This window comes from Acanthisitta chloris, unplaced genomic scaffold (assembly GCF_000695815.1).
Source record: "Acanthisitta chloris isolate BGI_N310 unplaced genomic scaffold, ASM69581v1 scaffold28874, whole genome shotgun sequence".
Lineage (NCBI taxonomy): Eukaryota > Metazoa > Chordata > Aves > Passeriformes > Acanthisittidae > Acanthisitta > Acanthisitta chloris.
The window spans coordinates 261-20410 of record NW_008668060.1 but is presented as its reverse complement, the minus strand read 5'-3'; the positions used below and the strand labels follow the sequence as shown (position 1 = coordinate 20410).

Here is a 20150-nt window from a genome sequence, read left to right as displayed (position 1 = left end):
TCCTAATTCATGTCCCAACAAAGATGATTATTCTGATTGTCTGGTATAACAGCATTATTTGAATTCTGGTTAACAGATACCCTGTTAGTTGGGAAAAATGAAATACCTAAATTGTGCTGTAGTTCATGTGCACAACTAAACAAAGTTTCCCAGTATCTGTTCAAAACCACAACATTTTCTTTTTTAATACCTGAAATGATAAAGAATTGCCATGTTTTACCTGCGATTTCATCTCATAAAGTGTAGCATCCTCTGGAGTTAACTGAAGTGCTTGATCCCACTTGAGAATAGCCTCTCGGTACCTGTAAAAACAACATTACAGTCTCACTGTATTTAAAGATACTGTTTATTTGTATTTATATCCTGACATTGTCCTAAATAAAGTGCCATGGCATATGATTAGTATTACTTATTTTTCTAATTGCTTCCCCTATACTGAACTGTTTTCAGAACCTGGCTATTTGTTGTTCCGAGCAAATAGATGCTAAGTTCTGCCTCAAGTGAATTTACAAGTCCACACAGGAAACCTGTGGTAAAGCTTCATGACCTAAAAGTAGAAATCTTGAGTCCAAGCCCCCTCATTTTGAAAATCATCCTTAGCCAGGCATAAAGAAATATATTCTAAACCCAACATGCCTCGATACAGTCATAATTTAAAACTTATTTTCATTCTAAAAAGGCTGCATTTCTCTACTGTAAGATACTACAAGAATCTAAAGACATCTAAGTAACTTTGGTATATAAATATAAGAAAGAAGCTGAAAGTAAACAGCTATACTGAAATCACTCAACTTTGGAAACACATACAATGGCTTCATATTATGTTGCCCTCTCCTAAAAAACAGAACAAAACAGAAGAGCTGACCAAAACCAATAAAAAGTAGCTCTTTGTCTTGAACAACAAGGTAAAAATGCATACTGGGTTTTTGAAGCACAGTTGAACAGTTACAGCGGTGAAGTCTTTCAGTCCTAAAGGCCTCAGATCAGCATTAATGAGTCTGGGGTACCATGTGTTCCCTGAATCTCTTTCAAAATCCACATTTGTTATGGAACTGTGTAGGAGTTCCTATATTTATATTAATTACACTGCAAAGGTATGAAAACAGCTACTCTTGGTAGACACACATGCTGCAATTTTAATACAGTAAACTACAGTAATTTCACATGCACTTCATATGGAAATAGTTTTTGTCTTCCCCTAATCCCCATTCTTCCTTCCCTTTCCTTTTCCAGTTTTCCAATCCTCTGGGTTGCATTACACCTCCAGGTTTTCCAGACAGATGAAGATTTCAGAAAGTTCTGAACCATTTGGGAATAGAAGAACAGATTGGAAAAGCAATGCAACTGAAGTCAAACTCTCATTATGATCCTGGTATTATTAGTTAGCAAATTACACTGATGAGTATAATGTTTAATTTGAGTCTTAAACAAAGGAGGTTGCAATAAATTTTCACATTTCCTCAAAGTTTAGCCACCAGTTGTGCGTTTGCCATCTCAGTTCATTCCCCATGGGCAGGCTGTTCACACTAAAGAAAACATCACAATATTTTCTACATATGTCAGTAGAAGTCTTAAGCTGTTATTTAGTTAGCAGGGACTACTTTTTGAGTAGTTTGAGGACAGCTTTGTTCAAGATCTAGCACACCCCTTGCACAATAAGCCCTACAAGAGTAAGGTAAGTAAGAGCAAAAGTAAGTCCTCAGCTCAGTCAGGTGGTGTCCTGACCATTCAGCAAGGTGCAGTATTACAAGTATAGAAAACAGGTTTTGTAAGAAGAGATTTTGGAAAACAGAGGAAATAAGGTAATAACATCGGTAACCAGAAAGGAAGGAACAGCACTGGCATTCTGCAAGTAGAAGCATGTAAGACAAAGTTGCATTTCAGGGTTCTTCACTTTCACTTTTATGAAGGGAACATCATTGCTCACAGTGTCAATCTGAATGGGATAAAAATTCATGGCAAGAACATGCTACCTCTGAAGGGAATACCAAATACAAGCAAATATTCCCCCAAAGCCTGTAGGTTTTGCTGCCTATTTGTCAACCGTCAGTCAACAGAATAAAGACAGACAGGGGAAAAGAAGTTGTCCATTCACTGAAACACTATACCATGTGTGTTCTGTGTGTGAACAGTAGGTTACTTAACTGTGCCTGTGAGTCTCAGAAAGCGTGATCCAAGGGAAGGGACAACAGAAGGCCAGAATCACCTCCCAGACTGAGAGCACAATGGCAGAGGGTTGGTGAAGGAAAGGTTTTCTGCAGCTATATGCTGAACTGGTGGACTACCAGTTTACAGTGTGGAGATACCCCCACAACTGAAATAGTTATCTTTTCAGGGCATATATTTCCTTGAGAGGAAGGTCTGATAAAACATTACTGTTCTATTCTTTCAAATACTTTGAAAAAAAGAGGCTTCCACTGTTGTTTCAGGAGAAACTAAGGACACTGTCCTTGCTAAGACAACCTGAGCCATGTTACTTCGTCTAGTAATGCAAATTTAGGGAAAAAATCCTTTATATAAAGATAGTCCATTAATCAAAGAATTTTCTACCTCAGCCTTTTGAAGGAAAAGATTATATTCTGCATTAAATATCAAATGCCTTACTGAAAAAGTTCCCTGGGCATACAAAATAGTTGCAAACTCAATGTTCCAGTAAATGTTTTATGAAAACCATAAACCTTGGCTGAAATAAGAAGTGAGTTAACACAGCAGCAGTGTCATAAATAAATAATTTTAAATATAGATCATTTTACTGTTTCTCAGTATCTCTTTTTGAGCTGAATTGTACAGGACCTTTATCACTACAAGAAGGGAGAACTATTTCTGAAATGGGAAACTTCAATACAAACATGACATCTGCTTTGGGTATAATTAACACATATTTAATGAGCATTCCATTTGCTACTCCTGTGTCTTTTCTTAGAAATTAAACAATCTAACCTGCAGTTGCATGACTAGCAGGTCACAAGCTTGCGTGCATCACCTGAGGTGCAAAAACTGCCACGTCATGGCTGGCAAATGTGAAGTCATGAATTTTAGGCCTGTCAGAACTTCTTCACATATGTCTGATACAGAAAGAGAGAGCACACATGTTCCAAACATGTGCTATCGCACATCTGATGCACAGTAACACATTGGAATCTTAGGTCCCTTCGGAAAAGGGGATATGAAGCCTAGCTCTTTGAAAACAAAAATACCTTGTCTCAAAAATGACATCTCAAAACCAAGAATGACACACAAAAACCACAGATCATCCACTGGTGATGCTATAAGGCTTCTTCAGAACCTCTGATACCTACCAAAGTGGAGATTAATCCCAAACACCAGTTGGTTTGGGATTAATTAACCAGTTGGCTGTGGACCTACTGACTGTGTAGCAGCTTTGCAGATAAAAGACTTGGGGGACAAGAAGCTGGGTGTGAGCCAGCAATGCATCCTTGTGCCAAAGCACCCCAACAGCATCCTGGACTGCCTTAACACCACCAGCAGAGGTGGGATCTACCTCAACTCTGGCGAGACCACATATAAAGTGCTGGGTCCAGTTCTGGACTGCCCAGTGTGACAGGGACATGAACACACTGGAGTGAGTCCAGCAATGGGCCACAGAGATTATTTAGGACTTGGAGCATCTGTCATACAAGGAGAGGTTAAGAGAGCTCCATCATTGAAGACATCCAAGATGCAACTGGACAACATTCTGAGCAACAGACTGTAGTTGACCTTGCTTTCAGTAGGAACTGGAAGAGACAATCTCCTAGTCTTCATTAGGATTACATGATACTAAGATATCAGCAACCTTGGTGATGCATGATTTAAAATAAGATATTATTCTCTCTTGACTAAATGAAAACAAATTTTAAGCAAAATATAAGCTTACAACAAACACAGCCATTCATTTTTAGATGTCTGAGATTACTACAAAATTTATCTAATGTAAAGAAGTGACAAAATATTAATAATGGGCATATCATGATTTTATAATTATGAAAGTAGTACTTCCAGAAAAATTAAAACTGCTGTGTATACATTGTAACTAAGCACCTAAACAGTAGAATAAAGCATTTTTAAGAAGACTTTAATTTTGAAATATTGAATTAGTATTTCGGTGAGTATAGAGATACAGCACACTTCATTTTATCTACCCACAATGATTTCAGTACAGTAGTGTACGTCACTATAAAGAAATTATAGTTAGAATTTAATTAGCATTTTCTCATCTTTATTGCAAAGACATAAAAATTAATAAATTATTGACAACTGGATACATCTCAAATGCCTTCAGCACAGAAGACTTGATGGATCTTGCAAATTTTTATCAGATATGAAATCCCACAGCTTCCCTAAAGTACTAAAACTGCTCCATTCAGACGTGCTACTGACGATCTGGGAGATATAGCAACTTGGCACGCTTTTCTAAAGCTTGCTGAACTTTTGAAACATCTCATGCTTACACTTCACTTTCTCAACACCACTTCTGGGAAAACAGGATCTCTTAAAATCATTACAACAAATTCATATTTCCATTAAAAAATATTTGAGGCCTCTGGGTAAAAAAATGGTATAAACTTCCCTTTTTCAGCTAGGAGATGATGCAGGGCTAAGACTGTGGGAGAAAAGATTCAAAGCACAGGTGAATGAGAAAATGAAAAAGAATAAAGGAGAATTAAACTAACATGGTTTTTTTTGTGTTTAACAGCCCTGCATTTCTCTAACCTAGCTAGGTTTTCGCAGTAAAGTACCTCCTCTGCTAGGGGTGGGGAGGGAGGTGCACAGCACTTTGCAGAAGCATCTAAAGAACAGTGCAGAAACAGGTAAAGGAAGTTGTTTCCTTAAGCACGCACAGGAAAATCTTGTCCATAATTAGTGCCATACAGCACATTTAACCTCACTGGCAAACACTGTAAGATTGGTATGTCTTACTATTGTGCTCCATATGTTTAAAATGCTCTCTTGAAGTCTTAGCAACTTTCCAACTTTTTGTCAGACAATTCTGACACTATTGATGAATCATCATTACCACAGCTCAAAAGCATAGCTATTTTGTGGTTAAGTGTCATAAGTCACTTCTGATTATGCACGGAGAAAACACATGCTTTACTACCTACTAAAACTTCCAATAAAATGCTTTAATTTAACAGGCTCATTTATGTGTGACCACACTAATCTCCACAGGTAAAGAAGTGCATGGCAATTCCTTAGTGGCACATGACCGTATTAATGGTCTTACTTCACAGTAAAGGAGAGATAAACAAACGAATTCACTGCAACTGCCTGTAGAGAAGGTAAACTATCCTGAACTGACAGTGGGGCAAAACAGAATGCACATAGCTCATACACATTATTTCCAAGTGTAAGTATTCAGAGTTACTAATCTTGCATGTATTAGACCATTCAGAACCAGGTTGTTGACACCCAGACACTAGAAGTGCATATAGTGAAAATAAGTGTGGTTTATACTACTGAGTCTTTACCTACAGAGCAAATACAAAGTTCTGTTACATGTAAATCAGGCTTTTCATGCCTAAAAAGCCATTTTATTTTACTTTTCATGAAAGCTGTAATCAGTTAAGTAGACAGGTACCCTATAAACCTCCCACACAGCTGAAACTATTAGAAAGTATTTATGTCAAATAACTACACAGTACTAGTGCAAATACTAGTCAGCAAAACCCATGAAGTCTCCTGAAATAAATGGCATACAGACATGCAATAGACAGAACAATCTACCTATGAGGATGTAATATACATATACAGAGACTATATGGAGACTGGATGTCATCATCTAGAACTAAGAAATCGTATGAGATGCTTCTAAATCTCAAGTTAACCAACATGCAACTCACCCACAAGATGTGGGGACTCTCACTACCAGCACCGTAGCAACAAGGAGTGGTGAGCTTCAGTGTCACCAGACAAAAATGCTCTGTAAATGGGTCAGATGAGGCAAGTTTGTGCTCCAATTACCATGACAGAACTAGTCATTTAAAATGCTGTTATGTTTCTAATGAAACAACATAACAGCTGTCATGTTTCTAATGAAATGCAACCTTACAGGAACCAATAGATTCAGACAGCAGTTGTTAGCAGTGTCATTTTGCACACATACAGCAATGCCTGTCAAAAGAGAGTTAACAGCAAAAACTGTTTGAACTTTCTACTTCAACTGTTTTTCCCATAGCATAGCATGAGACGTCAAATAAAACATTAAATGTTCAACAGAAGATTAACATATCAGATGCTTTTATCTACATTAACTACAGGATAGGAATATTTCATCTGTTAGTCCACAGTATCCCATATTTCTGAATCCTATCTTCTAAAGCTCATTCTTCCTGTTATTTTATGACTCAAATTCTATGCTCTATCTAGCAGGAAACATATACAAAGAGTATTTTGAGTTCTGAAAGGTAGTTCCATTAAATTACCCTTAGATTTACAATACTCTTTGAGAAAAGCAAACAGGGCAACAGACACTAGTTTGTTGTCATAATGCACAAAGCTGAAAAGCATCTGTGAACGGGAAGATCCATTTTTCTGAAGAAAAAACAGAACAGGAAGCAAAGATTGGTAACTTCAAGGCTGCATTCTGGAAAAAGCATCTGTGTCTCAATTATAAAAATATGGCCTTTAACATATATTCTTTACTACCTCCTCCCTAAACATTAGGTTGATCATGCTGATAAGACAAACAATAAGTCTGACTTAGAAAAGCCTTCTCTCTCTAAGATTCCTTTTCCTGGATTTAATGAAAACTACATCTATGAACTCTAACAGCATCAACAAATTTTCTTTAGACTGAGAAATGTACTCACCTTGGTGGTCTTTCAGTTTTGCTCAATATATAAGATTTTTCTCTCTCAATCTCAATTTTTTATCAGACTATGATGATCAAAACTAAGTAACTTGGACACACAATCAGGTAAACTATATTAAAAAACCGTAAGTTACACATCAAAAAAAAAGCCAGGTTAAAGATTTTTCATACCTACACAATGTTCAATGCAATACTTATTTATACAAGTAATTTGCAAATAAATTCCTTAGGTTTTAGGACAACAATTTATTCTGTAAATTAATTAGGACATTTTAATATTTATTACTACAATTTCAGTATTCATTTCTTTCATTCTGTATGTCAACAACACTTCTAATTTTTTTCCAGTATTGCTTGGAATTCCTTTCTCACTTTTGAACACCACAAAAGAAATCAGCTACTAAAATAAGTATCTTCTGAAACCTCGTTCATTCAATTCCACCCACAAGACAGAAGTGTTGAATTCCACATTTCTGAAAGGCAAATACAGATGTTTTCAAATGACTCTACAACTTTCTATTAAGTTACTCCTCAAAAGACATTCTGCACCCTCCTCCCATATACTTTCTTGTCTACTTTCTTGTCCCTGCTTTGCACCAGTATAAAAGCTTTTGCTTCTGGGACCAAGTCAACAGTCTAATCCAGGTTATGACCTGTCCAAACATTAGTTTGTTTGAAAACACTAAGCAGCTCTCCAGTGTAATTGTCCATTTGGATGCACAAACACAAAAAAGAACTTCATTTAGGCAGATATGACACCAGCATATCATAATGGTTTCACATGATAGCTAAACTTTAATAACTCAAGCATATATTTGGATGTTGGGAGAAATTCAGTCCTTACTTTACTAGACAAGACAAATGTTGTGATAGCCACGAAACAATGAATTCTAAAAAATGGCATCTTCAGCAGACAGCTTCCTACTACCTTCATACTGAGAGCTCTGCAACAAGATTTTTCAACCTGACAGTGACAGAAAGATGGTCTAGCAAGGGCTGACTAAAGCATAGTGTATTTCCTATATTGGAAAATTTTTATTTCAAGCTCAGCATGTGATCCTGTCCCCTAGAATGCTTTATATACACCTTTTCTTTATTAAGCCTTATTTAAGTCCTTTCTGAGGTCTCAGTAAATTTTAATCAAATTCAAATCAGAAATGCTCTTTGAAGACTGAGAGTTGGAATACTTCACTGAACTACAAACCTATTTTAAAACATAAAATATTTCAAATGTGTCCAGGAAAATAGGTTATTGGTCAGCAATACCAGGAAAGGTTACCCATCTGACAAACAGAAGTTTCACTGACAGCCTAGATTAAAGACAATTACAAACACCTATGTCAATATCCAAATCCACTTTAGGTGAATTTATCATCACCACAAGAGCAAATTGTCAGGAAAAAGAAAGCTTGTATTAAAGCTTCCAGACAAATACAGAGAAGTCTAGGCTGCAGTCTCCTTTCAGTAGGTTATGCTATTTCACATATTTAACAGGTGCCTCCTATTTTTAACAGTAAAATAGGACTGTGGAGCCAGCTGAATTCAACCCATTATTCAGTGCCAAGATCTCTTATCCAAAGAACCTAGGTGAAAAAAAAAAAAAAAGGACTACAGTTATGAACTGCATTTTGTTTAACTGCCATTTCCTGATTTTGCAGAAGATAAAAAGCTTAAGTCACACACGGTCTACAACCTGGATTTCTATTACCTGCTGACAGGTCAAATACAAGACAATGTTTTCTAGGATTTGCCATTTAGCTGATAGAGCCAGTAAATGTCAGAGACCGGCATGAAAATATGTTCAATACATGCTAAGAATGGCAGTCCGTAAAAACTATTAATTAGTTTGAACTGGCTGCAGAATAGCAAACTTCAGTTCTCTGTGAAAACAGAATTTCTATGACTGTTTTTCAGAAGTCAAGAAAAGAAAGAGGGGAGGAATGCATTACCTCTTTCTCTATGTGGTATTAGTGTACCAGACAGCACCCAGAGGCAGGCAGGTCTAAAACCTCTGAATTACAGTATTTGAACACAGTATTAGAAAATTGAGGATGATATTGTAAATACTGTGATTTGTCTCTTAAGTTCAGGATGGATGTAGTAGTCATTCAAACTATTATAATGAGAAAAATGCACAAGGTCTTCCACCTTTTTCAAATAGGTCAGACAATTTACCAAACGTTCACAGCAGTATGTTTTAACAATGTTATGACTTTCTCTTCACCTACCCCCCATAAAAATGTGTACTTTCATTTGCACTGCTAAAATTGGAGAAAATCACCCCTCTGTGTATACCACATTAGTACAGTCCCTTGTGAGCAAATTAGGAGTAATTTGTTGATGTTCAGTGATAAAGGGAGAGAATTAGACTCCTTGTGAAACAGATGAACATTCAAAGAGTGTAAAAACTTAAATGTCTGGCCTACAACTGCAAAACACATTCATGGGCAACCATTTCAAATTATAAGTGCAATGCAGTAACATAACACAGGCAACAACAACATAACAATACAACATAAATGAAAGAACTCCTCTCCTCTTCTCTTTCTGTTTGGCCAGTCACTCTAATTCTCATTTTTGCGCCTATTTTGTCAAAAGCATTTGTGAACCCGATCAGAAGCAGCAACCAGAAAGAGACTGTATTCCAGCTAGGCTCCTTCTCCAGTCCTCTGATAAACTGATACCATGATTTGGCTCCCCCCAAGGTAAAACAAAAAAAATGGGATCATTGCAAAGTGGCTGGGTCACACACAGAGAGCTAGGTCACCTCGACCTCAACTTAAATCAGCTTAATCAGTAGGTAGCTAGGTAGCATGTGCACCAGCCCCTGCTTTTAGTTAACTCAGCCCTGACACAATTTAACAATTGTCTACAAAATTACTACACTGTTAACTCCCATGTAAATAAATGAAAAGGACAAAAAAACAAGAGAGAAAGACAAGACAGACAAGAAATTCAGTTTTCATAAGCACATGTTAATGTACAGGACCCCCCCAAACAATTATTCTTGTGATAGTATATTTTGTTATGAAGTTAACTCTTTAACAATCATCAGTCCTATAACACCAAATTTTCCATAACCTAAAACAAGAATGTACCAATCTCAACGTTCCCCAGCCACTAACTGAACTAACCCTCAAAAGACCTAGCAGAACAAGATGCTGTTCCTAGAGAGTTTTTATTCTGCGTCTTTACTGCCAGCATCCTTTTCAGTTTAAGAATACTTTCACAACATGATGTAAGATGTGGAGGACCATTTATGGAACTAGAAAACAAGCTGACACACGTATATATAGAAACCAAGATCTTTGTAACAAAATGTACTGCCATATCCTACTTCTTTAGCAAATTCCTGAACCAAATGGACAATTATAATCCCTTAAATTCAGTACATTTTAATTTTAGAAGATACGGACAACAGGTACCCATCATGTTCAGTAAGGATCAGGCAAGGGATACTGAATTAGTTTCAAATTAAATTCCATGAACCACAAAGACAGTTATTACAAAAGCAGTGGAAGGGAATATTGTCTTTTTCAGCAACAATAACTAGACTTGTACAGCAACTGGTTAAAGATACTAAATTAGGAAACTGCTTATATTTTTTTCCCTTGTAGCTTCTCCTATGACGGGAAATAATATGTAAAAAATATTTTCTAAATACAAATGTTTTATTATTCAAGCAAAACCAACTGGATATATTGAACAGTAGATCTGGACAATAAATCAAACCACAAAACTGTAACTCTAACAAAATGAGATATGATCCTACTTTACAGTATCCCTGTTGCAACACAGGATGCCATTAATATAGAGTATCCTATGAAGGATGTGGAAAAGGCTCTGGGTTGTATTGCTCTGTAAAAAACTGCTTAGTTTGTTAATGTATGTGTTGCATTATAGTAGGCATATAAATAATAGAACCGTCTGCATTTAAAAGCTGCACTGTTAGAATGTCTAACTGAAGTTACAGGCAAAATCTCTTTGCTCAAGTCAGAAACATGTTCTTTGACCTGCCAGACTGACTTTGGCATTCAAGTATTTACATGAAACTCTAGCTGCCATCTACCAGTACAGACATGCTAGCAGAAAATTGTTTTTGCAGGATGGCAATAGTGCTGGCTTTACTGCCACCACGTCTGCTATTTTAAAAGACAATCCCGGTCCCAGAGAGTTTATCACTGTTATATGCAGCAAGAGGAAAGGAATTAAGAGTTTCAGAAATCAAGCCAACTGTGAGAGAAACTCACAGTGAAGCACTTCACAACACAAAGGAAATGAAAATGCACCAGTTGCACACTTACTTGTACCTCATAGACTGCAAAAAGTTGTAAATATTGATGTGGGACAATATCTCAAAGACTGGTGGTATAAACACATCAGATTCAAAGAAAATCACAGACTGTCAGAAGAACTAAGCAAAAAAAGGTAGTTAATTACTCTACTTTTTTATCATTTACAAGGCTAGAAATGTCAGCACATGTGCTTGCACATGTTATTTTTTCAAGCACTGCTACCATGAGTGATAAAAAGTAAATGTAAAGTATTATCATAATAAGTAACAAAAATAAAAGGAGACATAAATATTGGTATTTTAATATTATTTATTTACAGTCCATTATGTTGCACAGTTCCTTGTCAGTCCTTAAGAAGTACTGTACAGTTTTTCTGGTATTAGATGCAACTATCCTATTGGCTCATAAAGAAAAGCTGTCTGGAAAGCATGCTAGGAAGTGGACAAAGCAAGAGAAGCATCTAGTAATGCAAAAATTTAGAAACTATTTTGTAAAAATCTGATACAAATACTCATTAGTTTCCAGTAACCCCACATGCATATGAAAGACAGATGAAAGGAACTGTCAGGCATTAATTCTCTCTAGAGATGTATTAACATATACATAAAAATTACTATCTAGTGATGAAAGTTAATCAAGGGCCCTTTTTTCCATGCTTATTCAATTCCAATAACATTCTCTACACATTTAAATACAAGAAATGTTTTACGTAAACAGACATATTTTCAAAGCGTTGCTTAAAAAAAATATGACAGGGCACATGTGCCTGAAATAAAACAGCTTTTCTCCTATAAATTTCTGTAAATTGTATTTCATACATAGAAGGAACAGACCCTTTAAACTTAAATCCAAAGACAGATAACACAAATTATCCTTCATGTCCAAACGAGTACTGGCAGTTAGGCACAATTTAACTCACCTAAGTTTAGGTACCTAACCTCAAGTGTTTACAGAAACACTTCAGTCACCCTGTAGCCTCATGGGCTGTACCTGCACAAATACCCTCACGGTGCCAGGGAACAGTCCCAGCCACTGCACCTGAGCATTACTTCCAGATGTAGAGTGGTGCTCAGCTTGGCTGTGTCTAGACAACACTCTCCCTGTCTGTGCACAGACACCCTGTTCAGGAAGGCAAAAGCACCACAAAATGGACGTGGTACATGTATAAAGTATTTATAGGGTTAACAGTGAGCAATAGAAGCCTCCAAATTGCAATTTAAGCTCTTAAGAGAGATGAATTATGTCAATACCTCTTTCTCCTTACATTGTCAAGAGACCTTGAATGAACACTGATTCATATCTTGGCTGACTACAACAACTCCCTAAAGTTATACGGGATGATATATAGGCATCAATTAAATTATGCTTTCTCTTAAGGAAATAAATACATATGTATATACATATAAATGATTCCACAGACTACAGATGTTCTATGAATATTGTTTCTATTTACAAATAAATACCTAGAGAAATATGCACACGTTCAAATACTAATGGACATTACGATGCACATTTCAATATCCTCAAGGAACAATAGTTCTAACAAAAAGACACTCAAAGTAATTCAAACTGTGTATGGTTTAAATAATCTACAATTCGTGCGCACACTCTCAAAAAATCTGCACTAAATTAGTAACAATTTCATAACTAAACTCCTGCTTTGCCAAATTATAAGCAGCCGTTGGAAAATTATGTTTCTCAGAACAAGAAGAAATAGCTAATTTAAAGATAAATTGCAACTTAAGCAAAAAGAACTACTTAAATATCCTGCAAAGACCATCCTCTGCAACGAGAATGGCTAGCAAGACACATCACCAGAAGCAACAACTCTATCAGTAAGTGACAAAAAACCAGTAAAGCTAGCAGTAAAAATTAACTTAGATAAAAATTAATGTGTTACTTCACACAGCAGTTTACAGGAAGGTGTTAAACACTGCAAAACACTCTCTGCACTTTTTTTAAAAATTCTGTAGAAAGATTACGAGGCCTGAAAAACAACCCATATGTTCTGACTAATAAGAGAGAAGCTGTAACATGCTTTCTCCAAAAAACAAAGGTACAAAGTCCATACTTGTTCAGTCTTTTCTGTTTCAGTTCAAGTGTTCTGTACTCAAGAGTTCCAGCTCACACACCCTTAGTCTCTTTAGTGAGCATATAAGGCATTCTCAAGGAAGCATAAGAGCAAGGATGTTTTATATAGACACAGAACTGGCTGTAAACACTGAAAAACATTAAAGAGTGATCAGGCATTTTGACTAATCAAGACAGTAATTACTGATATAAAAAATTTTCAGTTTGTTTGCAGAACACTGGTATTGGTCATTCACTCTGAAGGAGGTAAGGACTATACTAATAGCCAATGATACCTGGCATGCAATTACATCCAAGACCACATCAGTTATTTTCAGCCAACAAGGAACAGTGGAAATGAGAATTTACTATATTCTCCTGGTTTCATCATAGGCATTCTCTGGCAATTTCTCCTACACTTAAATCATAAAAATCAAACTGTGTAGGCTTTCAGATTACTCTTACGGAAGAGTCAACATTCCCAATACGCTATACCAGCAGCCTAACAGAATTTTAGATTTATTCTAGGAGCCAGAAGTAAGTTTGTCAACTCCAAGATTATATATGAAACAATCTTTTCTAATTTTCTAACTTTAAAAATACATCTTTGCTTTAAATGAAGTCAGTTAGCAGACAGAGATGGTAAGAAGGCAGGGCAGACTGCCCAGTTTTCTTAAATTCCCTCAGCACCTAAAGAATTTCACCAAAGATGCATGTACTAGAGAATCAAAATAAAAAATATAGAAACAGAAAAAAGTTTCCCACCCACTTAGAAAGGTTCCATACAGACAACCTCTACAGTCAAACCCCAGTCAGAGAAACTACCTTCTGTATTCTAAATGCGTCTGTAGTGTTAATGGAATATACTTACAGAATGGCCAAGATTTGAATGAATCGCTAGAGATCATTTAGTTCAAGAGCAGACCTGCTCAAAGCAGGGTCCACTAAAGGAGGTTGTCCAGGTTATTGTCCAGTGGGTTCTGAGCATCAACAAGGATGGAAAATGCACACCATTTCCTGATCAATCTGTCATCTACCAGGTTGGCCAAGCATAATTTCATCCCTGCTAATAATGCCAGCTACTCCCAACCACCTTCTTGTACTTCCCATGTTTCAAAATGGTTTCCAGGGATAGAGGTGAGGATGAGGGCCCTAAAAGATCCTGAATCCTCCTTCATGAAGGTAAGGAGTGATGTTTGCTTTCTAGCATCTCCCAGGAACCACACCTAGTTGTCATGAACTTTGAAATGCAGTTGAAGAGACTTTGTGATGACACCAACTAGCTCCCTCAGCACTCCAGGATGCAGTCCATCAGCTCACATGAACTTCTATAAATCAGGTTTGTCTAAACATTTCATGGTCTGACTCACATCCACCTAGGGTAAGTCTTCCTTGTGCCAGACTTTTCCTCTGGTCTCATGGGCCTGGGGATCTTGAAGGCAAGTCTTAAGTAAAGACCAAGGCAAAGAAGCCAGCAGGTTCTGCATCCTTTGTCACTAGATTCCCTACCCCATCCAGCAGAGGACCCACACTTTGACTCATCTTCCTTTGGCTGCTGACATACCTGTAGAAGCCCTTCTTGTTGCCTTTCACATCCCTTCCCAAATTCAAATTCAGATGGGCTTTGGCTTTCCTAACCCTATTCCTGAATATTCAGACTGAGTCTGTATGGTATTCCTGGGTTACACAACTCTGCTCCCACCTCCTGCACATTTCCATTCTATGTTTGGATTTTCTCAGGAGTTTCCTGTATATCCCTGCAGGACTCTTATTCAGCTTTTCTTGACTTCCTCTTCATCAGGATGAACAATTCTTGAGGTTAGAGAAGAAAACTTGAAACAACTGCCATCAACTCTTCTGGATCCCTGTTCTCTCTAACATACCCTACTTTTCCCAGGCTATTCCATAATGTAAATCAGCCTATTAAACTGCTGAAATGTTTCTGTCAAAGACAGCCATTGGATATTCTGGGAAAGCTCTTTATTAACACTATATTATGTAAGTAACATTGACTGTTTTATTGACTGAAAATTGAAAGGTAATTATAACACAATGATCTCTGTCCTTTGTCTTGTTAGTTGCACCAAAATGAATTATCAATATAATCTGAAAGCAGTTTTATTACTTCAGCACTTTCATAACCCATTAGTAATCAAGTACGTTATCATAATCCAAATGTAAAAGACACAGGTAAATTGAACTACTACAAGTGTTAAAAGAATATGACAGGCTTCTCAACTTTATTTAAACAGATGTTACTCCATCAGCTAAATATATTACCTTTTTGGTAACACCTGACTTACCACAACACTAAACACACTTTTTAGAGTTGTGTGCCTCATCATCTGACATCTTATAACATCTAGTGAGAAAGACAAACTCAATTACAACATGTATAGCTAAAGAATCACAAACTATGTATGCTGGAGTGATGCTGCCATTAGCATCAGAGGAAAAAAGTCTCAACTGCTATAATGTGGACAAAGTTACTCTTCACAGAAGTTAATTTTTTAAAATAGATGAGAAAATTAAATTAAGTAAATCCAAAAAATTAATCCCTCTAGAAACTGAAACAGTTTCATGAAAAACGACCCATTACCTGCTCTGCTTAGAGTACTTTGACATGACCTTATATAATTTGCTGCTGCAAAAGCTGAAGGAATGAAGAGCAAAGTGTTACTAATCAGTCTAACTTATACACCAGGTGACAAAGGGTCACAGCTATCTATTTTAATACAGGTGTATCTCTAACATGAGAGTGTTCTAGTTGAAAACATGGACTTCCCAAATCAGTACCAGCATTAGAGATGGAAATTATTTTTCAGTGCAATATGGAATAAAGATCATCAGAAGCAAGAGCAGCATTAACTTCCGTTTAGAAAAGCAAAAAATTACATGCAAAGCAGTAAGAATTTAAACCTGATAGTGGCAATCTGCAACAGAAATTCTGCATCCCGTGGTACACTGAGAAGAACTCTATCGCCACATACTGGGCAGCTACGGAAGTTTGTGGTTTGAAAACAGCACAGGGGAATAACTGCAAAGCTACCTGCACAGATAGGTGAAGCTGCCTCCATGGATAGGAGGTTATATTGAGGATCCTAGCCTGACAGAAACTTTTCTTCTTGCTATTAGCTCTCACATGCCATATGTTTGACGACATTAAACTTCACATTTTAACCTCACCTAAACCCTTTAACTGTGTGGCCACAGCAGAAAACTAACCTACCTACCAGTCAAAATCCACTGTAATAGTAAATTGCTGTGTTCAAAATCATGGAATCATAGAATCCTCAAGGTTGGAAGAAACCTTTAAGATCATCAAGTCCAACCATTAACCTGACACTGCTGTAGCTCCTAAAGACTAAACCATATCTTCCAGCACCAGATCCAGACACCTCTTAAACACTTCTAGGAATGGTGACTCCACCACCCTCCTGGGCAACCTATTTCAGTGCCAGATCACCTAACAATGTAATAACTTTTCCTAATATCTAATCTGAATCTCTCCTGCCTCAATACTGAGGCTGAGCACATGAACTTATGCTGGATTTGAAACTAGTAGTATAGTGCAGGACAAATAGTGTAACCTGGATTGTGGCTGTTGGGTTTAGGGTTTGGTTTTTGCTTTTTCTTTAATTCCAGTGTGTGTGAGCACATCCACACTGGTGTCTCAAGTTGGATAATCCAACTGCATTTTAGGTTTCATATAAGCAAAAAACTCTCTCCTCTGGAATATCCTCCATTCATTTCAACAGCAGACAATATTCTGTTCATAGAAATCACAGAATATCCTGAGCTGGAAGGGACTCACAGGGATCATCTTCTGTGTGTTTGCCTGTCTCAGTTTAACAGGTTCATGCACACACATTACAGCAGACACAAATACTCCCCAAGCAACTCCACAAAAGCTGAACACCCACAGAGGGCCACTACCTCCTAAGCAATTCACCCACACCATTCCCGAGCTTGCCAATGGGCGAATAAAGAAGGCTGTACAAATTCTGATGCACAGGAAGCCCGTCCTTTATTCCCTCTGCCAAAGAACCACTGAGACCCACTTTACAAACACAAAACAATCAAACCTCACTAGCCCACAGAAACAGACTTACTATACACAGAGACTAACAAAACCATGGTGGGAGATGTAACACGGCCTTTCCTTACCAGAAAAATAAGCTAACAGACTGAAAAAGCATAAAGGTGATCATCACTGTTTTAGCTAAGTAACAGTGGACCCACTTACAAAATCCACCTTTCATCATATTAATTTGTGCCATGAACATTACCTCAGAGTTCCTTTTCCTTAAGAAATGACATTTGATTTTTTTCCTTTATTTAGCCTTTTGCTTCTTCCCAGGTCTGTTTTGTTTAAGGATTCAATTTCTTCTCTCCACTACATGAGTAGCACCAACTAAGAACCAACCTGTTACCCTCTAGTGCTCAGTCTTTGCTTTTCTTAGGAGTTTCTTCAGTGGAAGAGATACCAGCCTTTTACCTAAATGCTGCACAATCCAACTCAAATCTGTCTCTAACAGTTACTGATACTTTCTGAATTGTTACAGTTACTGAACTGTTGCTTTAACTGTTTAACTGTTATACTTTGATACTTCAGGAAAAAAAACTAGGATAAGTATTTCATTATTTGCATATGTCTGCTCATGTCGTACAAATGCATGCTCAAGAATCAGACCATGTAAGAGTGAACACAACTACAGGAACCACTTTCCACCAGAGAGAATGAACAATTCTTTCAGTCTGCTTTCTCAAGTTCCCTGTAATGGTACATCAACTGTTTGAACTGTTTAAGCAATGAAAGCCTCACACTGTGAGTTTAGCCTTCAACCTATGAGAAATTTTGTTAAAAGAAAAATCTGTCTGAAAGTTATGTATCCTGATAGCAACATATGACCACCACTACCTGAACTGTACAAAGTGTGCTGGAGTAATTGATGGAGAGTACAATTTCAAGTGAGAACTTCTGTTAAGCCTTAGATATGTTAACATGGAGGAGTGTAATAAACCCCACAAAAGCTGCATTCAATTTCTTGTGACTTTTTTCTCATACCTGTTATGAGCAATTCAGAATTTCTTAGTAGTCCTTACAAGCATTTCTGGTGAGATATAGCTCTCACTAAATTCACAAAAATGCTTATACTGCTCCTTATGGATGGGTTAAGCTTTTGTATTGTTTTCTAACAGAGGACTCAATTTCTAAGAACAAATGAAGATATTAAATTCAGATATTAAAATTGCCTGCTGCTCAATATCTACCTGCCCTAAACCACACCTACAACAGATTATTTGCTGCTGTTCAGGGGATTTATTGCACTTCACATAATATACAAAAATAATCAAAAAAGAACACCAAAATCCAGAGAGAAAAGATATGCAACATCCCAAGCAAAATACAAGGAAGGCATAGGTAGAATAGAAGACAAAAATAAAACTCAAACTCTGCTTAACCTATGTAAGTGCAGTATGTATTAGTGACACCAGTTTAGAATGAAAACATTTAGAAATAATTCTGTTCTCAAGCTTAAAGACACATATTCTATGTCCTGAAAAGGATAGAGCAGATCTACCCTCTGTAAACCACTGTATGATTTATGTTCAGTGTTGAAATCAAAGACATGAATTGACCTTTAATTTGTATATTCTGTGTTTTCAGCTGTTAATATTAACGCAACCAACTTAGGCAACTGCTGCATTAAACCTATTGATTAATACAATGCCAGCGTGCTTAAATTTAGCTTAACCTAGGTTTAATTTAAACTCAGCTTTTAAAGGCTACAAAATTTTATTCAAGAATTACAGGCCTCAGGAACACAAAATGCATGGAATTGAATCAATGCCCTCCTGACCAGTGCCACTATTTGACTGAACAGTAAAAAGAGGAAACTGTATTTAAATACTTGAAAGTAACACTGATTAAAAACCCACCCTTTCCTCTTCTGAACTCCCTCTACTCCAAAGGCACTTCCTGCTTCATGTATAATAGGACAATGGAACCACCTTTGCAATATCCTCCCAAAACTGCCAAACTCTCAAGACTCAGCACAGCTATCAGAAGACCTTCAGAGCAGCTACCTGAACCTGACTTTCCAGAAGCACTAGACAGATTAACAGCACATTAGCTGCTTTGCAATATTTGCCTACTCACTGCACACATGCAAATAGGCTTACTCTCAAAAGAAAAGACACATTCTCAAGAGTAGCTAAAGCACTACTTATAGTATGGCTTACCTTACTGCATCTTATTTACCCTTTCAACTTTCTGATCCAACCAGTTTCTCATCTCTGGACTTTGTTGTTATGAGGACACACAAAAATAAGATGGAATACAGAGTTCCTTTCACAGGTGACACCACCACCAAAGGCAGTAACTTATTTAGTACCAGACAGTAAAGGCAAAATGAAAGGAATTAACAACTTTAAATTATGAAAATATGAATGCAGATACTAGTAAACTGGTGTTTAGAGAAGGAATTAAAACACCATGTAGAACTTATGCAGACAATGAAAAAGATTAAGACCAAATTAGTACCTCCTATTTTCAGCCAAATTTGCACCTTCATCCTTGAGCTCCTTACTCTTCTTTACACAGTCTTCTAACAGAATTTCCTTTCTTCTCTTAGCTGCATGCACCCAATTAGCATCATCATCATCAGCCAGATCCTTGTCATCTGCAGCTTCTGCTTCGAATTGCTGAGAAGTAGCTTTTGAAACTTTCTCACCAATCTTCCTCTTCCACCCAAAAGACGCCATTTGGAGAACTAGAGAAAAATGCATTTTCAGTAGTTAGATAATTCAGCTTTTCAGTACATAGAGGAAAAAAAAAAAAGCACCTCGCTCATTTGGTTTCTAAAACAGTAACACGTAACAGACTGGCACTACCCCACACAAACTCTGCACATCGGCTTCACCAGAAATGCTAGTTAGGCAACTAGAATTTTGAGCCCAGATGGAAG

At 37.0% G+C, this 20150-nt stretch overlaps 1 protein-coding gene across 1 annotated transcript; it reads right to left on the bottom strand.

The window, feature by feature from the left end:
• Nucleotides 1-220: 220 nt before the first annotated feature.
• LOC103800388 (tetratricopeptide repeat protein 33-like) lies at nt 221-19947 on the bottom strand (the record flags this gene model as incomplete). The annotated part of the gene is made up of 2 exons (XM_009072764.1): nt 19727-19947; nt 221-302 (listed from the first exon to the last, which is right to left on the bottom strand). Coding segments are annotated over exons 1-2 (303 nt in total), but the record flags the coding sequence as incomplete, so codon positions are not given.
• Between the last annotated feature and the right edge of the window lie 203 nt (nt 19948-20150).